The sequence below is a fragment of the Phyllopteryx taeniolatus genome, chromosome 4, assembly GCF_024500385.1.
Source record: "Phyllopteryx taeniolatus isolate TA_2022b chromosome 4, UOR_Ptae_1.2, whole genome shotgun sequence".
Taxonomy (NCBI): Eukaryota; Metazoa; Chordata; class Actinopteri; order Syngnathiformes; family Syngnathidae; genus Phyllopteryx; species Phyllopteryx taeniolatus.
This window is the reverse complement of record NC_084505.1, coordinates 14,762,791-14,781,611: the sequence shown is the minus strand read 5'-3', so window position 1 is coordinate 14,781,611 and position 18,821 is coordinate 14,762,791. Positions and strand designations below refer to the sequence as shown.

At 41.2% G+C, this 18,821-nt stretch overlaps 1 protein-coding gene across 3 annotated transcripts in view; it reads left to right on the top strand.

The window, feature by feature from the left end:
* Positions 1-18,821, top strand: part of cnnm2b (cyclin and CBS domain divalent metal cation transport mediator 2b) — a 65,411-nt gene that overhangs the window by 22,949 nt on the left and 23,641 nt on the right. The window contains exon 2 of one of the 3 annotated variants that reach the window (XM_061769799.1): positions 6,216-6,728. The exons of the other annotated variants lie outside the window; for them this stretch is intronic. Within the exon in view, the coding sequence (XP_061625783.1) occupies positions 6,216-6,334 (119 nt within the window). The 3' untranslated portion in view covers positions 6,335-6,728. Of the gene's footprint in view, positions 1-6,215; positions 6,729-18,821 lie in introns of those variants that run through there. 3 annotated transcript variants of the gene reach the window in all.

Genomic DNA, 18,821 nt, shown 5'->3' with positions numbered 1-18,821 from the left:
TGCCCCCTCCTCTGCCCCCTCCTCTGCTGTTCTATCCATTTGCTTGCTTTCCTTAATCCATACTGCGCGACACAATTTGCCAGCAGTCTTGGGCCGGCTTTAGCAGGAGGATAGGTACATAACGTGCGCGTCAAATGGGAGCGACGCATTTTAGGTTGTGTGCTCACAGTTGAGCTCACCTCAACCAAGAGAGGAACCAATCAGTTCATCAAGTGATTCCATTCAGTAAGTGTACTCAAAAGACTCGTTAGCGAAAGACACAGCATTACTTGAGTCCCATCTACCGCGCTGTAAAAAAAAAAGAAGCAAAATACTTGGTACGAAAATGCGCAGTCACACACTTAAATCTGGTGCTGGTGTTTAATATTTACTCAATGACCTATCCCATTGGCCTGGAGACTAGTAGGCGACCTGATGGCGACTCAAATCTCCCGGAATGGGGACATCTCTGTGACGTCTCCTGGAGACTAGCCGGGTCTCCAGGGAGTCACAGTAAATTCAAACATGTTTGATTTTTTTCAGAGACCTTCTGGAGACTGTCGAGTCTCCAGCAGATCTCTGAGACGTCTTGGAGACTAATTCTGTCTGCGACTGAGGAGATGCCAGAGCGAGGTCTCTGCAACATCTCAGAGCTCTTCTGGAGACCAAGGAGACTGAGGAGACATCGCGAGACGTAACCGTGGTGAGAGCGCAAGCCATATTTTGGGCTTCTGAGTCGTGGCGATGTCTCCGCCAGTTTGATAGGCCCCTTATGTGTACCCCTGATTATAAGTATAACAGAGTGAAACATGATAATTGTGATGACAGCAAATCATGCTGGGAAATGCCTCCTCATCCGATTCCGTAACACGCCACAATATCTTTACATATGCCGCGTTGACACACAAACTACAAATCTTAGAAGACAGAGCAACATCGGCTACCTGCTATCATTTCGCAGCTCCATCTACATGCATCCTGAATGCTGTATTTGTTTGGTAGCACATCACACATTTTCAACACATCTCTGTGATCAAATTTAATAAAATATCTCATAGGAGTCGCCTCACTATTAAAACAATTGCAGTCCATACCGAATCTCTAAAACACAGAACCTTACACCAAACATAAACAAATTTGTTGCCAAGAAAAGATCGTAAGTGTCCAGTTCTGAAAAAATGGCATCAAAGCAAAGACCTTGAAAGTTTTAATTCATAATAATTTTTAATTTTTATGAAAATTGCAATTTTCTTTATATTTTCAGATTTTTTGTGGCGCGTTCACATTTTGAATTTGTATAATTTTACGCAGAGCAGCATATTTCAAGTTATTTTAAGTTTAAGTGGCATATCCATTTTAATTCACATTTATGTTCAAGAATCCTTAGTTTTAGTCTATTCAATTAATTGTTATCCTGTTCAGCCTAAAGTGGGCTTTGAGTTTTGGTCCCATTTACGATAGACTTTGACACACCTGTTCTCAGTTGTGTATCCAATTCAAATTTAAGTGGAAGTAAAAGCTGATATCTTGTGTTTCATATAATTTTTATTTTTTTTATCAAAGCAAAATGTTTTCAGTTGGCAGCAAAAATATAGTATTTGGCCTCACAGTTCCAAAACCTTTGGAAGTTACAGGCCACTAAATTTTATCTTAACCCAAGTGAGAGACACATATCACTACAATTATAGTTTTGGACTTTGTAGACAAAATAATCAATTCAGAAATTTTGTTATCATGCCTTAATATATCTCACTGCCCCGGGAGCTGCCCTGAAAATGCCCGATCTCGTCTGATCTTGGAAGCTAAGCAGGGTTGGTCCTGGCTAGTACTTGGATGGGAAACCACGTAGGAATACGGGGTGCTGGGTTTGGGCAGTAAAAACTTCGGTTTACAGAAACTGCAATTGTGAAATAATGTGCTTCATGTCACTGAGAGTGCTGGGAAAAAAAGAAAAAGTCTCACCATTCAGCAGTTGCAAAACTCACATAATAGAGCAGCACCTGACCACAAGCTCATTCATTTTCTCCCACTGGTTTCCCATTGACGCGTGTCCTTATGACTGAGGCTCGAAGGAATCTCCACCCAGGGGAGATTTCAACAACAAACGCAACCAGCTACGACAGCAAGCCGCTTCTCTGAATGAATAACAATGTTTTTCCAGCATTGTGTGTGTGTATGCATGAGTGTGAATGTGTGTGGTTAGTCGCAGCGGAGTGATCTTATGACCGAAGCCTCTTAATGAAGACGAGATATGAGCCGATTCGACTTCTTTGTATTGTCTTCATATTGTCAAGATCAGACTGTATTATTTGACCAGAATCAAGTGGGGGTATCATCAGGTTTATAATATAACCATCTAAGGAGGATAGCTATACCCGTTTTTCACATGCGTCAACTCTACCTTCTTTGCTTTATTCAGTTTCTGTGGTGCTAATTAAGTCCTCACCTGGCAATCTTGGCAAATTCTTTGTTGAGAACCCATCTCATCCTCTGCGTTCACCAGAGTTTGCTCGATAAATTGTACCTTTAGGGCAGAGGGTTCCCAACCATGGGTGCTCGCACCCACTGGAGAGGTGACTTTATTCACTTTCAAATGAGATGTTCCTTTTTGGGGAGATGCAAGAAAACGCTATTCACAAAAAGTGAGGAATATTCGGCCTTTGGGTGAAATTTAAAGATAAACCTAAAATGCACGATAACCTTTACAAGTGAACTTAATTTGCCCTTCTCTAAAGTTTTGAATGCATGTCCAATTCTTTGTTTTTGCACTTTTTGCACAATTTGCTGTTCTCTACCCTCGAACAAGGAGCTGAATGGCAGAACTCACAACAGATGTTGGATCCATGAACGTACCAATACCAAAAATGTCCTTCCTTCCTTCTTTCCTTCCTTCCATCCATCCATTCTCTTAGCCGCTTATCCTCACTGAGGCAAGGGTGTTCAGGCGCCTATCTCAGCTGACTTCGGGCGAGAGGCTGGGTACACCCTGAACTGGTCGCCAGCCATTCGCAGGGCACATACTGTATAAACAAGCACTTTCGCACTCACAGGATAGTCAGTTACAGGGTGATTGTGAGTAGGACCTTGAGCAGGAATTAAGCTCAGGTAAGCAGGATGGAGGCAGCAGTGATAACCACTTCACCAATGATTTTTCCTCGTTAATTGGTCTCTGTTTTCATCCTCATTCAACAAATGACTGCGCTAACATAACTCTGTTGACGACATAATTTTATTAGGAAATGTTCATTGTAGAAGTGGAGCAATTTCTTCTTTTACTATCATTGAAATGTTCTTCTGCTGGCATCTGTGGTGTAGTCACTTGATTATGTGCCCTGGGTTTTACTGTCTATATCTGCAGTATAAGGTGCAGTAAGGAGGACCTTTCCCCTGCATTCAGTGATTATCCATGGTGCATATTGAACAAAATGTAGGGAAACTCTGCATAGACAAACTGCATGCCATGGTCACAAAGATGCAAGGACAAGCATGGTTTTCCATTGAAAATAAAGTTCCAGATCTAATCTTTTTGGGGTATACGCACATAGTGTAAGAGTCAACTCAGTTATGAAACATACAGTGGACCTCCGCTATCCGCGGGGGATAGGGATCGAGCTGGTCCACGAATAGCGAAAATCTGCGAATAAGTGATTATAATTGTCCATGTTAATAGTTACAATACAATCAATAATAATACCACAAAATATGATCCCAAAATAATAACGGGGAAAAAGAAGCTCATCGCTTTTCACATGCTTACAAACATATTGTAGACATTATTTTGCCATTAAAATTAAGAAAATATAATTCTGATGCAAAAAGCAAATTGGTGAGTTATTCTGTTTTGGGGTTTTTTTTCTGTCCTGTTCGGCTGTTAGGTCAAGCAGAATGGATAATCGGTATCCCTTTTATGCCGGAACAGTTTTACTGTGTCACAGTAGAGTATTTAAGCGAGCTGTATCGTATTAATAAAACATGAACATACCTCAAGCAATCCATGAATGACCGTCCTCTCTTGAGCACCGGTGACGACCACCACATGTTTTTCCTCATTTCGTTCTTTTTTTCCCCACACGATACATTGGCGCGATCCATTGTTGTTGTCGTCACTATGCTAACAGGTGAATCCGGTCACGTTGACTGGTGACACATTTTCTGGTTCTGCCTCTCCGACAGTGTTTGATTTGACAAGATAAAGCCCAGTGATCGTAAAAGATGGGATACAGTGGTATCGGAATAAATGTCGTGTAGTGTTCCCAACGTTTTGACCGAGATATGACACAATTTGATAGCAGTAGTCTGACATAGTGCAATCGTGAAAGACCAAAATTCTCTTGTTGTCTGATCCAGGCATAAGGAATGGCCACTTGATTAGGGATAGTGAGGAGGCCCTCAGACCAGCTTGTCGTCTCTGTTGTTTTTCTGAGTGCGTAGCAATTGGGTATTCTGTTACACTATGTGCCCAGCCTGCGAAACATTGCATTCATAATTAGGGACAGTACGCCCTGAAAAGCACAGAAATGCAGAGTTTAAAGGAGGTTTTCTCATCGGTGGCTTGACTTGACCAAGTTGGCCCTTTGATTATTTAGACGCTCCAAAATTATGGAATCAGATGTGTGCCAAAAATAATCACACAAAAAGTTTTCAATTTCCAACAAAAAACAAGACGAGCAAACAAAACGTCTTGAAGTGCAAGCAGAAAATAAGACTGAGAGATATTCTCTTCCTCAAGCAAAAAAAAAAAAAGTTATTACTTGCAATGACAATTTTTTTTGCTTGCAATGACGATATTCACGTTTGCGCTGCCTGACTTTTTGCTCACGTTCCAATTTCTGCACTACTGCTGGCTGACTTTCTGCATTTTCTTTTTGGCACAAACTCTCGGGTGGGCAGGCATTACGAGGAATGCTTTCTCATTGGCTATTCCGTTTTGAGTGACAGCTAATGCCTCCGGATGGGATTTTTCCCCCCCGTGTCACACTGAACAGAGCCAGCGACCAGAATGCGATCACCTTATGGAAGTGTAAGTCCATCCATCCATTTTCTTTACCGCTTATCCTATCCGCTGCAGGAGCCTATCCGGGAGGCGGGGTACACCCTGAATCGGTCACCAGTCAATCGCAGGGCACACAGAAACAAACAACCCTCCGCACTCACATTCACACCTACGGGCAATATAGAGTCCTCAATCAACCTACCATGCATGTTTTTGGGATGTGGGAAGAAACCGGAGTGCCCGGAGAAAACCCACCCAGGCATGGGGAGAACACGCAAACTCCACACAGGCGGGGCCGGGATTTGAACCCCGGTCCCCAGAACTGTGAGGCAGATGTGCTAACCAGTCGGCTACCTTGCCGGCGGAAGTGTAAGTATCTATCATATATGTTGTCAATGCTGTACTAGGAAGTAGTGATGTAACATTATGCTAGTAACATGTTAGAAGCGCACAGCCACAGTTTATCAACAATTTATCAGCTAATGACCGTTAGCTATATTGCTAACGTTAGCTACCATACTGACTCATCCGTACTGTATACTATATAGCCATTGGCCACATTTTTTTATCATCTTATGATGACCTGAGAATTACTTTACTGAATAAAGTCAACTACTTATAACCAGTATGGCTTAAAGACGGAATTAGCATGAAAGGGAAGCACAAATTCTAAATAGCTTGTAGGATTTCCTGCATGAGTTTAATTATATACAATATCTACTTTTAAAGTTAGCCAGTCTTTCTTACTAGGTGTTGAGAAAAAGAAAATAATGAAAGATAAAGACAGTTTTCCTTTCTATATTCTATTAGTATTCAATATTGGGGTTTATTTCAATAATAAGTTTGCATTAAATCAAATGTTTCCCCTCTAATTTAGTTTTGAAGGAAAACAAGCATTACGATATACAGTATGTATGTATATGTATAATGTATACTGTATATGTGTGTGTATGTGTATTTATTTTTATAAATGATTACTATTAGAAACAAGAGTAGTATGCCGTGGTTAAATGACAAACATAAGAAGGTAGTAAAAATTGATATTTCCCAAGCCTACACTATTGTCTGCTTTAATTTCTGTCTTGGGCTAGCTTCTAGTGCAGTCAGCTTCTTCTGGTGTGAGAATTAGCAAACAGTCCACTATGTGTCCCAAAAAATTCATAGTGAATGGTCCCAGCTTCAAGCCTCGGTTTGTTTGAACAGTTTTCATTGGTCTAATCTAATTAACCTTCATGTCTTTCAGCCAATGGAGCCACTTCTCCAGATCACAGCGCTGATGCTGACCCAGCTGATGGGCTGGTGGTGTCAGACATGCCTTGCCCCCTGTCCGACCATAACTTTCATGTATACTTCACGGATTAATAAATCCCATCACGTCGACCTTGTTTGAACAGGAACTCTACAATCAGACACTCACTTGATCTTATGCGAAGACTGAGTGTAGTGAAAATGAAATGTGAAAATTGTCAAATTGGAAAATGTGATATTTTTTAATGAGGCATTTGTGAACATGATCCAATTTTAAGTTTCAAGTAGTAGAAACTTTTAAGATTTTCTTTCAAGGTAATTTTTCCAAAGCTAATTTGTTGTTCATTCGGTACCTGTTTTGACACGGTAAGTGATGCTAATACAATATATATTTTATATATATAATACAATATATATTTTATGTTAAAATTGACTCAATGCTCTGTGTATTTCCTTGTCTGATTTCCTGTCTGGGATGTCATATACTGACTTTTTTATTTTGCAATTAAATATATAAACAAACACAAGGTATTGTTATCGTTACATTTATGGTCAAAGTAGATCCTAAAAGTTTGTCAGTCTGCATTTAGACTTTTCTGGTGTTCCTATCCGATCAACCACTTTATCACTCCCGGGACACTGAATAAATCTTCATCCTCAACTGTTCCATCTGGGGATTTGAAATTAAGACTGTAGGACACAAAAAGAAAAAGATGTGATATTACTTGACGGTAGGTTGCTGGAGGTCTTAGTCGACCAAGATTCATCCATGCATTAGAGTTGTTTGCTGCAAACACTAAATTATTTCAGAGGGGAAAACATTTGATATAAATACAAACTTAATATTGAAATTAATCCTAAGATTATAGAAAGGAAAACTGTCTTTATCTGTAATTATTTTCTTTTTGTCAACACTTAGTGAGAAGGACTTGCTAACTTAAAAGTAGATATTGGTATATAATCAAGCTGTTGCAGGAAATCCTACAAGTTCTTTAGAATTTGTGCTTCCCTTTTATGCTAATTCTGTCTTTAAACCGTACTGGTTATAAGTGTTTAATTTTATTCAGTAAAGTAATTCTCCGGTCATCATAAGATGATAAAGAAATGTGGCCAATGGCCATATAGTATACTGTACGGATGACTCAGTATGGTACCTAACGTTAGCGATATAGCTAATGGTTACAGGAAAAAGTCAGGTAGCACAAACACGAATATCGTCATCGCAAGCAAAAAATATTTTCATTGCAAGTAATAAGATTTATTTTTGTTGCTTGCATTAAGATTATATCTCTCAATGTCTTATTTTTTGTTTGCAACTCAAGAAGTTTTGTTTGATAGTCTTGTTTTTTGTTTGTGATTTAAAAGTTTTGTGCGATTCTTTTTAGCACAAATCTGATTCCATACAAACTTGTATTGCTGAATATACAGTGTGAAAATAATTTTGTCAGCATGATGTTTATACATGCGCGGAAAAGTTCTCACTGTCGCCTTTCACTGCACTACACTGGTTTGCACCTTCCTTTTAGACGGCAGTACTTACCAGAATCCTGACACAAAGACCCACATCAGTGCTTGGCAGTAGTACTTTTTGGTCGCTGAAACCTGAACTTTTCCATATTTCTTCGGGAACATGCCATAGCATTGGTTAGCAGATAGAGTTTTCAAAACTAACAGAATGCTGTGGCAACCGGAAATAGTTGGGCGGGACAAGCTTCGGCCCGTCTGTGGTTTAAATTTTACCAGGCATTTGAGTAATGTTCTCTTACTGTGTCGACTTGCCACCATAGCTCCTATTTTATTAGGTTACCCACCCCGTAACACTAGGTTACAGTATGTGTGGTCTTTGTTTCGTGTATTAAAAAAATACTGCACGTGCTGTTCAACCAGTCTTAATAAATTGCAGCATTGAATGAATGAACATTTTTATGTAATCCCAGCACTTCTTTTGATGTGGTCTTCTGCCTCTCATGTTTGAGTTAAATAACAATATGCAACACTTTATTTCTATAAATCCCTGCAAATGTTTAGCATTTCAAATTATCACTTCTACAACATTCCTAGCAAATTACAATGTCACATTACTGGTGACATTTTTTTAGAACAGGCCTGCGGGCTACTCATGTGGGCTATATGGCACTTGCGGGCACAATGTTGGCTACCCCTGGTATAATGCGTAGGCGTTAATGTTCGTTCACTAGACACCTCTCATGCTTTGAAGACTATACAATTGATGACATTTGTTGACAAGACATATTTTGCTGTCATTTTGCAAATTCGGATGAAACCAAACAGAATCGTATTTCCACCGGCTCAATGTAAGAAAAGATTTTGCGGACGATGAAGGGGAGTTGAAGAGTGGGGGGCTGCAAGAGGTAACTCTTTCAAGTGCAGAAACTTTACTGTATGGTTTATGTATCTGTTTTTCAACATCAAGCAACTTGAAAGTTAACCAGATTATTTCATTTTATGCATGTTACTTATGTTAATTGAACTTATCTGGTGAAGTACCGGATGTCTTTATCTGAAGACGCAAAGCAATGAATGCTGAACTTTTGCTTCAACCTGCTGTCTCAGCTGGTGAATTTCTCTCAGAAAGTTGCATTTTCGTTTTGTGCCAGGTTGACAAAAGCTGGATCAGGACCACTTCCTCACCTGCGGGAAATGTTCAAAAACTAAGAATGCTATTGTACTTACTGGAAACCTGACACATCAATGCTCGACAGCAGTGCCTCTTGATCGCAGGACAGTTTAAATTTTTAACTTTTCCTTTGGGAGTATGCTGTAGTGTTGACAAGCACATAGCCAGGGTTTGCGCTGCCTGTTCACCACCTCGACAATGGTTGATTGAAACAAGATGTGGTGAAGCGAATATTGTCCTGGTTAGCCACGTTGGCGAATCAAAATCTTCTGTTTCAAAAGCCCCCCCGCTTTGTAAAATGCTTCAATAAGTATTTGTTGACTGTATCCAGGGTTGTGTTGGTCATAGTATAGAATAATTTATTTCTTGTGTTCAGTAAATAATGCGGAAGATAAAAAACTTCCTCCCGAGAAATCGCATGCTAAATTACAATCGCAATATTTCTTTAAGAGTAATTTCCCAAATCATTCAGCTCTAAACCTGAACGATGACTAGGTAGTTTTAATTGGGCCCACACTTTTAAAGCTTATCGGCTTCCCAGTGACGAGGGCTGGCTAAGTGTAGCTAATTAACACGCATGGTGTTGTGGCTAACTACACACAAGTGTGGCTAGGAGATTTTTATACTGGTTTGACACATTTGCTAAGAGGTTCATGACCCAGTGCCAACCCTGGATAGCATTTCAAAAAATCTAACAATGCCGAAGAGAAGATGAAAGCCAGAATGTCTGGGCTGGCTGAAATTTCTTATGGAAGTTCTGCCTACGAGTGTTGGCATATATTCAACAGAATGATTTTCACACTAGATTACCATGTGCGATAATCCTGCTAATGTGAAGCTTCCTATGTAGTTACTGAATGGTGGGGGTGGTGTGCCGTGAGGTTTTTTTTGCACGTAAACTATGTGCCTTGGCTCAATAAAGGCTGGTAAACACTGCTTTATAGTTTGTCAGTCCTGGGATTGGATGGCGATCTGTCTGCAGTGTACCTTGCCTCTCACTCAAAGTCAGCTGGGATAGGCTGCAGTAATCAATTATCTTTTATTTCCTGCCAGAATGTTTGTATTAAATGAAGAATAATATTATATATTAACTGTATTAGGCAAGTACATTACCTCAGTCATTGATGGGTCAAAATGGCTGTTCACAGGAGTTGGCAGTAGAGAAATTACACCATATGCGATGCTTTCCCATCACCCTTGTTTTGCTCTATATTTGCCAGTGCTCAAATATTTGGGGGCGGGGGGCAATGATGAGTGTCCACAACAGATACTGACTCCTCATACTCCCACCCCATCTCCCCAAGCCTTATGTGCCTATTTATAGGGTACAATTACGCTATGGAAAAATATTACAAAGCTGCATTCCATAAATACACTGGGAATGGTGGAAAAGAGCAAACGGTTTAGTCTCTGAAGGCCAGAGTGGAGGTTCTCAGGCTTGGATTTGGAGTACAGATGGATAGGTCCATAGGTGCATCTTTGTGTAATTTGGATCAGTTTAACAATGCATTTAAGGGCATTAGGTATGTGTAAACATTCAGTAATCAAATACAGTATTTCAACAATTAACAAGGGGTAAAGGGAAAGTCTGGGAATACTTCTAACAGAAAGAAGATACAATGACGTAATATTATCCATCATCCATATATTAAAAAAATAGTTTTAGAATTGTTTTTGAATAGGTTGTTTGCCTGTTTATATTTTTGAATTAATGTTCTGTAGTTCTTTGCTCAGAGTGTGCTGGGAGTTTCATTGTCAAGCGGTGGCTCTAGATTTTGATTTATGAGTAAACGTACTTGAACTTAAACAACAAATTATAATACAAAATGTTTATTTTCCATCAGGCTACCACATACACAGAATAGTGACAATTTTAACCATGTAAAATTGTTGGAATAAATTTTCAAGTGGATTTGATTTGAGCTGACAATATTCACAAGGCTCTATAACTGCTAAATACAAGTTGGCTATATTGAAGCTTTTAAAGGACTTTTTGTCAACTCAGTCATGTGACAGCCGTTTGTACTTGAGGCTCCATGATCAATCTTTGCTACTCGAGGGCTGAAGGGATACAGGTGCACTTCAGGGCTAATGTCCCATTTTCTCTACATTTTAACAATGAGTAGCAGCTTTTGGCGGTTTCCAAAATGCATCAGCTAACCCTCGTTCTGGTGTTGTGACAAATTCTGCGATTTCTTAGTGATTTATAGACCAGCAGCAGCACTTTAAAATCTATTCTAAAGCTGACAGGGAGCCAGTGTAAAGACTTTAGAATTGGAGTAATATGCTCAGACTTCTTTCTTCTGGCCAGAACCCGAGCTGCAGCATTCCGAATGAGGTGCTGCTGTTTACTGCTCTTTTGGGAGAGTCCAGTCAGAAGACCATTACAATAGTCAAGTCTACTTGAGATAAAAGCATGGATGAGCTTCTCCTGGTCTGCTTGGCACATGCAAGCCTTCACTCTGGATATGGTCTTCAGATGGTAGCAGGTAGTTTTAGTAATTGATTTGATATAACTGTTGAAAGTCAGGTTGGAATCTATCAGGACACCAAGGTTTCGGACTTGGTCTTTGGTTTTTAAAGAGAGTGACTCCAGGTATTTACTAACAGCAATCCTCTTTTCTTTATTGCCAAAAACTATTTCAGTTTTGTCGTGGTTTAATTGAAGATAATTTTGGCTCATCCAATTATTTATCTGTTTTAGACAGTGACACAAAACCTCAATTGGACTATAGTCATCTGGAGACACAGCTAGATATAACTGTGTGTCATCTGCATAGCTATGATAGTCAAAATTAAAGTTCTGAACAATTTGACCCAAGCGTAGGTATACAGGTTGAACAGGGGGAGTCCAAGAACCCCCTAGGTCCTGGTAATCTGCAGTCCAGTTGCCTTGATTCAACCTTTGTGGTTGTGTTTTATTTGTGCACAAAATGAACCATGCATTAGTTAAACGGAAAATCACTGTGTTCAAAGAACAAAACCAACAAAACATGAATTTCACACAAAAAACAAAAACATAATTAAATTCAAATTTACAGTAAATGAATGTGAAATTTGCTGTTGTCTTTCACCTAGCTAAGTACTACTAGTGGTAACCTTTCATTGCTCAGTGACTCTTCGTACTGGGTTTTTATGTCCCAAAAGTATTTTCTGTCAAATGGCTGTCTGTTGTCGTATTAGAGCAGCTCCAACTACTGGAGACAAATTGCTTGAGTGTTTTGGACATACTTGGCAAATAAAGATGATTCTGATTCTGGAGTGCCACTCGCGAAGCCTTTTCACAACAAAGTCTTTTCATGGCGACATGGTGAACGACTGGTTAGCACATCCGCCTCACAGTTCTGAGAACCGGGGTTCAAATGGCGGCCTCACCTGTGTGGACTTTGCATGTTCTCCCTGTGCCTGCGTGGGTTTTCGTCGGGTACTCCGGTTTCCTCCCACATCCCAAAAATATGCGTAGTAGGTTGACTAAAGACTCTAAATTGCCCGTAGGTGTGAATGTGAGTGCGAATGGCTGTTTGTGCCCTGCGATTGGCTGGCGACCAGTTCAGGGTGTACTCCACGTCTCGCACGAAAATAGCTGGGATAGGCTCCACCACACCCGTGACCCGAGTGAGGATAAGTGGTACAGAAATGGATGGAAGTCTTTTTATAGTGTTATTTCTCCAATCCTTGAAAAGGGTTCACAGGTAAGAGTAAATATTTTGGGGTATTTTTTTTCCAAATGTATTGCATGAATAGCACATGCTTTGACGTTGACAAAAAAGTAGACCTCATAAAATTGTTTAAGGAATGAGAAATTCATTTTTCAATATGCATTACCTTTGATGGGAACATTGCCCCCACCAACGTGGCCGCTATTTAGGCACCTCATTTAGCCGGTATCTACTATGTTCTCTATTTATGTCTACGGATTGCTGCTTTCACTCTGAAGTCACTCCACTCACCCCTCTCCTATGGGATGCGCAGTCTAATATATCGTTGATATATTGCTACCCATCCATCCATCCCATCCATCCATCCATTTTCTTTACCGCTTATCCTCACTAGGGTCGCGGGCTGCTGGAGCCTATCCCAGCTACCTTAGGGTGTGAGGCGGGGTACACCCTGAACCGGTCGCCAACCAATCGCAGGGTTCATAGAAACAAACAACCATTTGCACTCACATTCACACCTACGGGCAATTTAGAGTCCTCAATCAACCTAGCATGCATGTTTGTGGGTTGTGGGAGGAAACCGGAGTGCCCGGAGAAAATCAACGCAGGCACAGGGAGAACATGCAAACTCCACACAGTCGGGGCCAGGATTTGAACCCCGGTCCCCAGAACTGTGAGGCAGATGTGCTAACCAGTCGTCTACCGTGCCGGCAATATATTGCTAAATATTTAAAAAAAAATAAAAATTCAACTTGAGGCGCAGCACTGTAATAGTAAACACCCAACTTGACGCAATGTTGCGTTTTGAACCGCGTGTACACAGCATTCAAAATGTGGTTTAAAAAAGGCTTTTTTTGGACACATTCATGCACGCGCACACTGCGTGTGTCTTGTCCTTGACCCCTGCGACTGCCTCACCGAACCCCTAGGGTTCGATCGAACCCAGGTTAAGAACCACTGCTTTAGGCTAATCTTCATGATCACTACTACCCAAAAGGGACACCAATACAATGTTTGATGTTAGTTAAATATATCACTACCGTCATAGCTGGGCTGCCGTTATACTGTATGTGGAAAAGAAATTATAATTTTAAGAGCCCATGACAGACAATGATCCAACAAAATAGTATTTTCAAATAGAGGGACCCAAAGTTTTTTTTAAATTAAAAAAAAAAAAGAAAAAAAGAATTATGCGGTCTTGACTGTCTGAAAAATAATTTGCTTGCTGTTGTTTGCAATTTCTAATTTGTAAAAAGTACATAGGGTTGCTGATATTTTTTGTGTTCAAAATAGAAACATTGAGAATAGAAAACCAAAATTCTTCTGGTGGGTATATTTGTTTCCCCTCACCCCCTTTTATATTTTATTTAGTGATATTGTGGTAATACTGATAAACGTGATAATTTGGGCCACTATAATCATGATATAACATGCGCCAATTGCTAAATGAACAATTTAGGTTTGGCTTGAAATGACATATTGATGATGTTTAGCAGTTTATGCTGTTTGTATGTCACTATACAGTACATGCTCAAGTAGAATGTCTTCCTTTTTACTGTGTGAAGGATAATTCTGTTTAAAATGCACCGGCTATATGGTGATATAGTGTAGCCTTGTAGATTAGTAGATTATCCAGGGAAACAATTTTATTAGTGTTGTTTTGCTCACTACTCTATCCAGAAATCATTCTTGCTGTTTGCGTTCATGCGCTCACTGCTTACCATTAAGAGAAGAGAGCAATCAAAATTAAACTAACAGGAAACAGCAGTTTTCCTGAATGGATGATACTGAAAGTGAAACCTGACCTCAATGCGTGTAATGTGACTGTGTGCCGTACTACCAAGCATGTCTTCAGCGTCAGCTCAGCTCGATGGCCCCAGATGTGCAAAAATGGTGGCTTATAGGATCCTGATGACTGGTCCTCACAAGCACACACTTTCACTGTGGGTTGGTGCCAGGTTGCAGGCTATGCAAGGTCCAGAGATTCAGCCTAACCTTTACCTCGAGTCCCCCACTCACTATCCCCGTTCCTGAAAAGCAATGCATGTAACTATGCAAAAAGGGGTTTACATGCTCTTGTAACATGTTTTATGATAGACAGAAGCAACATTTTCTGTTGTACTTGTGTGGTATTTCTCTGTGGGGATTTAGAAAGTATGTAGTCTTCAAGACAAAACAATTTAGAGTGGAGCAACTGTCTGAGTGAGTCAGACAGAAAGAAACACAGGTAGACTGTATTCGTTCAGGTTTACTTTATTCATAAGAAAATACTTTGCAACGCATTTTCTTTTCCCCTTTTAATATAATACAGTATACAGCACTACAAGCCACATGGCCATAGGGTCTACAAACCTGACTGACGGAGTGAGACAGTGACAGCTTGTATGTGTGTGCATGCATGCGCATATGCCTGCATCTGTGTCTGCATTTGTAGGGACTAGGCATGGGCCGGTTACCACTCCGACGGTATACTGCGCTTTTAAAAAGCGACGGTTTCAAAACCACTAGAACCTTCCATCACCGGAATGAGCTTTATTGTTTTTTATTTGAGTCAGCAAAAAATGTGCAGGGCACCGGCAGTATGGAGCAGACTCATTTTTATGAGTCTCACACGTCAGTTCGGCCTGCATCCAGGATGACTGGATGCAGCAGCCAATCATATTGCAGTAGGTAGGCCATGTCCTGCCTAGAACTCAACTAAGATTCATCGTATCGCCTCTCTCTCCCATTCCATCCATCCATTTACTTCCGCTTATCCGAGGTCAGGTCGCGGGGGCAGCAGCTTAAGCAGGGAAGCCTAGACTCCGCTCTCCCCAGCCACTTCGTCCGCTCTTCCATGGGAATCCTGAGACATAGACTCCTGCATGTCCTGGATCATCCCTGGGTTCTTCTGCCCGTACCTCACCAGGGAGGCGTCCGGGAGAGGCATTCTAACCAGATGTCCGAGCCACCTCATCTGCCTCCTCTCTATGCGGAGGAGCAGCAGCTCAAACATGAACAAGACCCTGACATACTTGAACTCCCCCACTTGGGGCAGGATCTCTTCCTTGACCCGGACACCTAGCACTCCACCCTTTTTCGAGGACCATAGTCTCAGATTTGGAGGTGCTGATTTTCATCCCAGCCGCTTCACACTCGGCTGCGAACCACTCCAGTAAGAGCTGAGGATCACTGCTTGATGCAGCCATCACAACCACATCATCTGCAAAAAGCAGAGACTTAATACTGACATTGCCAAACCGGACCCCCTCAATGCCTCGGCTGCGCCTACAAATTCTGTCCATCAAGGTAATGAACAAAATCAGTGACAAATGGCAGTCTAGGCAAATACCTATTGCCAGCAATGCGGACCAAACTCTGACACCGGTCGTACAGGGACAGAACAGTCCTAACGGAACAGTAATGTCAATGAATTACTACAACACGTTTGCAACCAGCTGCGGAAGTTAGTGTGCCTGCAATTGGTGACGTAATTACTAAAGACTTGCTACCAAGGCAGGTAACATGGCTAGCTAGCATGATTAACATGCTCGTGTCTTCTCTGCCATTTTCACAAAGCGGATGAGAAACAAAGAAGTAGCTACTATTTATTTTTGAGAAATAAGTACTTTTACTGTTGTACTGTATTTTGATTTTATTTAGAATCATTCAGTTGTTTATTTTCTCTATACATTTACAAATGTAGCTACAGGGTGTGTTCAATGGAAAAAAGTGATTCACCCAGACATTCAAAAAGAATACATTTTAGAGCTCTAATTGCAATTCCGTGATCCCGTGGAACCTCAATAATTGTGCTCACGGTCATCATACCATCAGAATTTGATACCTACAATGCCTGGTAAGGACCTTGAAAAAACTCAAGTTATAGCTTGGACCCTGCCCATAAAACATTTTGGGGAGTAAGTACTTACTTGTGGACCAGTCATGATTGGGCATCATGGTGAAAGAGTGGTTAACACATTCGTGGTTGAGGGTTCGAATCTGGGCTCTAGCCTTCGGCTTTCCTGTATGGAGTTTGCATGAAATCTCTGTGCTTGTATGGGTTTTCTCTGGGCACGCCGCTTTCCTCCCACATTCCAAAAACATGCATGGTAGGTTAAGTAAATACTTTAAATTGTCCATAGGTCTGACTGTGAGTATGGAAGTGCTTGTTTATATGTGCCCTGCCATTGACTGGTGACTAGTTCAGAGTGCACCCTGCCTTTCGCCCAAAGTCAGCTGGGGTAGGCGCCACCACACCCTTGCCGTAGTGAGGATAAGCAGATAAGAGAATGAATTGATGGATGGATGGACGGATGGATGGATGGATGGATGGATGGAAGGAAATCTTTGGTATTGGTTGATTCATGGATCAAACATCTGTTGTGAGTTCTGCCATTCAGCTCCTTAGTTACAATTAAAAAAGGCAACATAACATAGCTACTGAGACACGGCTGAGCACAGAGTGGATTGGGTAATAGTGAGAATTATTAGCGAATAAACAATGTCACAGATGCCTGTTAATCATCCACCCGGGAGGGTGATGAGTGATTAGCACATCCGCCTCACAATTCTGAGGTTGTAGGTTTCAAGTCTGGGCTCTGGCCTTCATGTTAGGGGTTTTCATGTTCTCCCCGTGCTTATGTGTGTTTTCTCCGGGGACTACGGTTTCCTCCCACATCCCAAAAACATGTATGGTAGGTTAATTGAAGACTCTAAAACTGTCCATATGTGTGAATATGAGTGTGAATGGTTGTCTTTCTATTGCCCACTCCCATGCACCCTCGAGGATCCTGCTGAGGCTGTAGAGCTGGTCCACTGGTCCACTGTTCCACGGCCAGGACGAAAACCACACTGCTCCTCCTGAATCTGAAATTCGACTTCCTGATGAACCCTCCTCTCGAGAAACCCTGAATAGACATTGCCAGTCAGGCTGAGGAGTGTGATCCCCCTATAGTTGGAACACACCCTCTGGTCGAGTCAACATTAGAGTTTCCACTGTAAATGGGAAATGTTTGTGTTTTGTGCCCATGGGACAGTCTTTGAAAAAGCAGCTATTTTTTAAACTGACATTCCCATTCAGTTTTGCCTCACGTATGTGTCTGTGTAGGCTGTTGCCAACAGTAGCAACATGAGAAGTGGCCCGCATCTTTGTGGAATTTTCTAAAAAAACCCACTTCAAACAGCTCTAGAATCCTCCATAACAAATAAAGTCAGGGAAAAAAACGATTGATTACTAAACTACATGACTTACTTCCCGCACTGCTCTTCTCACCAATGTTCTATTGCGCTATTTAAGTCGAGTTTTTAGGGCAAGTGGTGCCGTTTGAAATGTCACGGTAATTTTGACGCGTCAACTTGGAGAAGCTCTCGGTGTATGAGTTTATTGGTGTATGTTTTTAACTGAAATTTGTCAGCCAATCAAGGAAGAGATTCCCAGAGTAGCAGACGAAACAAAAGGGTCGAGGAGATATGTTGAGAAATAATGAAGTTATACTGTTTTACTGTAATTTAAAGGCTTTTTTATTTCCAAGAATTTCTATCAGCAATAACACACAAAAACATTATCCAAAAAGGCAATATTTTCCGACACAAAAATCTGAATTTCTCTGGAACAAATCATCCGATTTTCAGATTTCAAATATTCTGTTTTGCTTGTGAATTATTGGTGCGTTTGCACGTGCATTTATTTTTGAGACAAATGTAACGCAGTTTCAAGTTGAAAAAAATCACACGTGTGGGAATTTCCTCCCTCCATCCGCTAGGTGGCAGTGTTGCTGTCTCCGTTGAGAGTGTGTGTGTGTGAATATATATATCCATCCATCCATCCATCCATTTTCTGAGCCACTTCTCCTCACTAGGGTCGCGGGCGTGCTGGAGCCCATCCCAGCTGTCCGCGGGCAGGAGGCGGGGTACACCCTGAACTGGTTGCCAGCCAATAGCAGGGCACATACAAACAAACAACCATTCACAGTCACACCTACGGACAATTGAGAGTCTCCAATTAATGCTCTCTCATTACTCGCTAATGATGGGGCTTCTGGTTGTCCGTCTTGTTCAGCCATGGTCAATTTACAGGGGATTTCAGCAGGGTTGGACCATAAACTGTTGGATTCCTATAAAAATGACTTGCAGTCAAGTCATCAACGGAGATAGCAACACTGCCGCGGATGGAAGGAGGGCCTTCCTACACGTGTGAATCCTCTCAAGTTGAAAATGCGTGCCTGCTGATCAACAAACGCACCTTCAACAATTCACAAGCAAAATTGAATATTTACAAATGAGAAGTCATGATAAATGCACACACAACATTAAAACACACGTG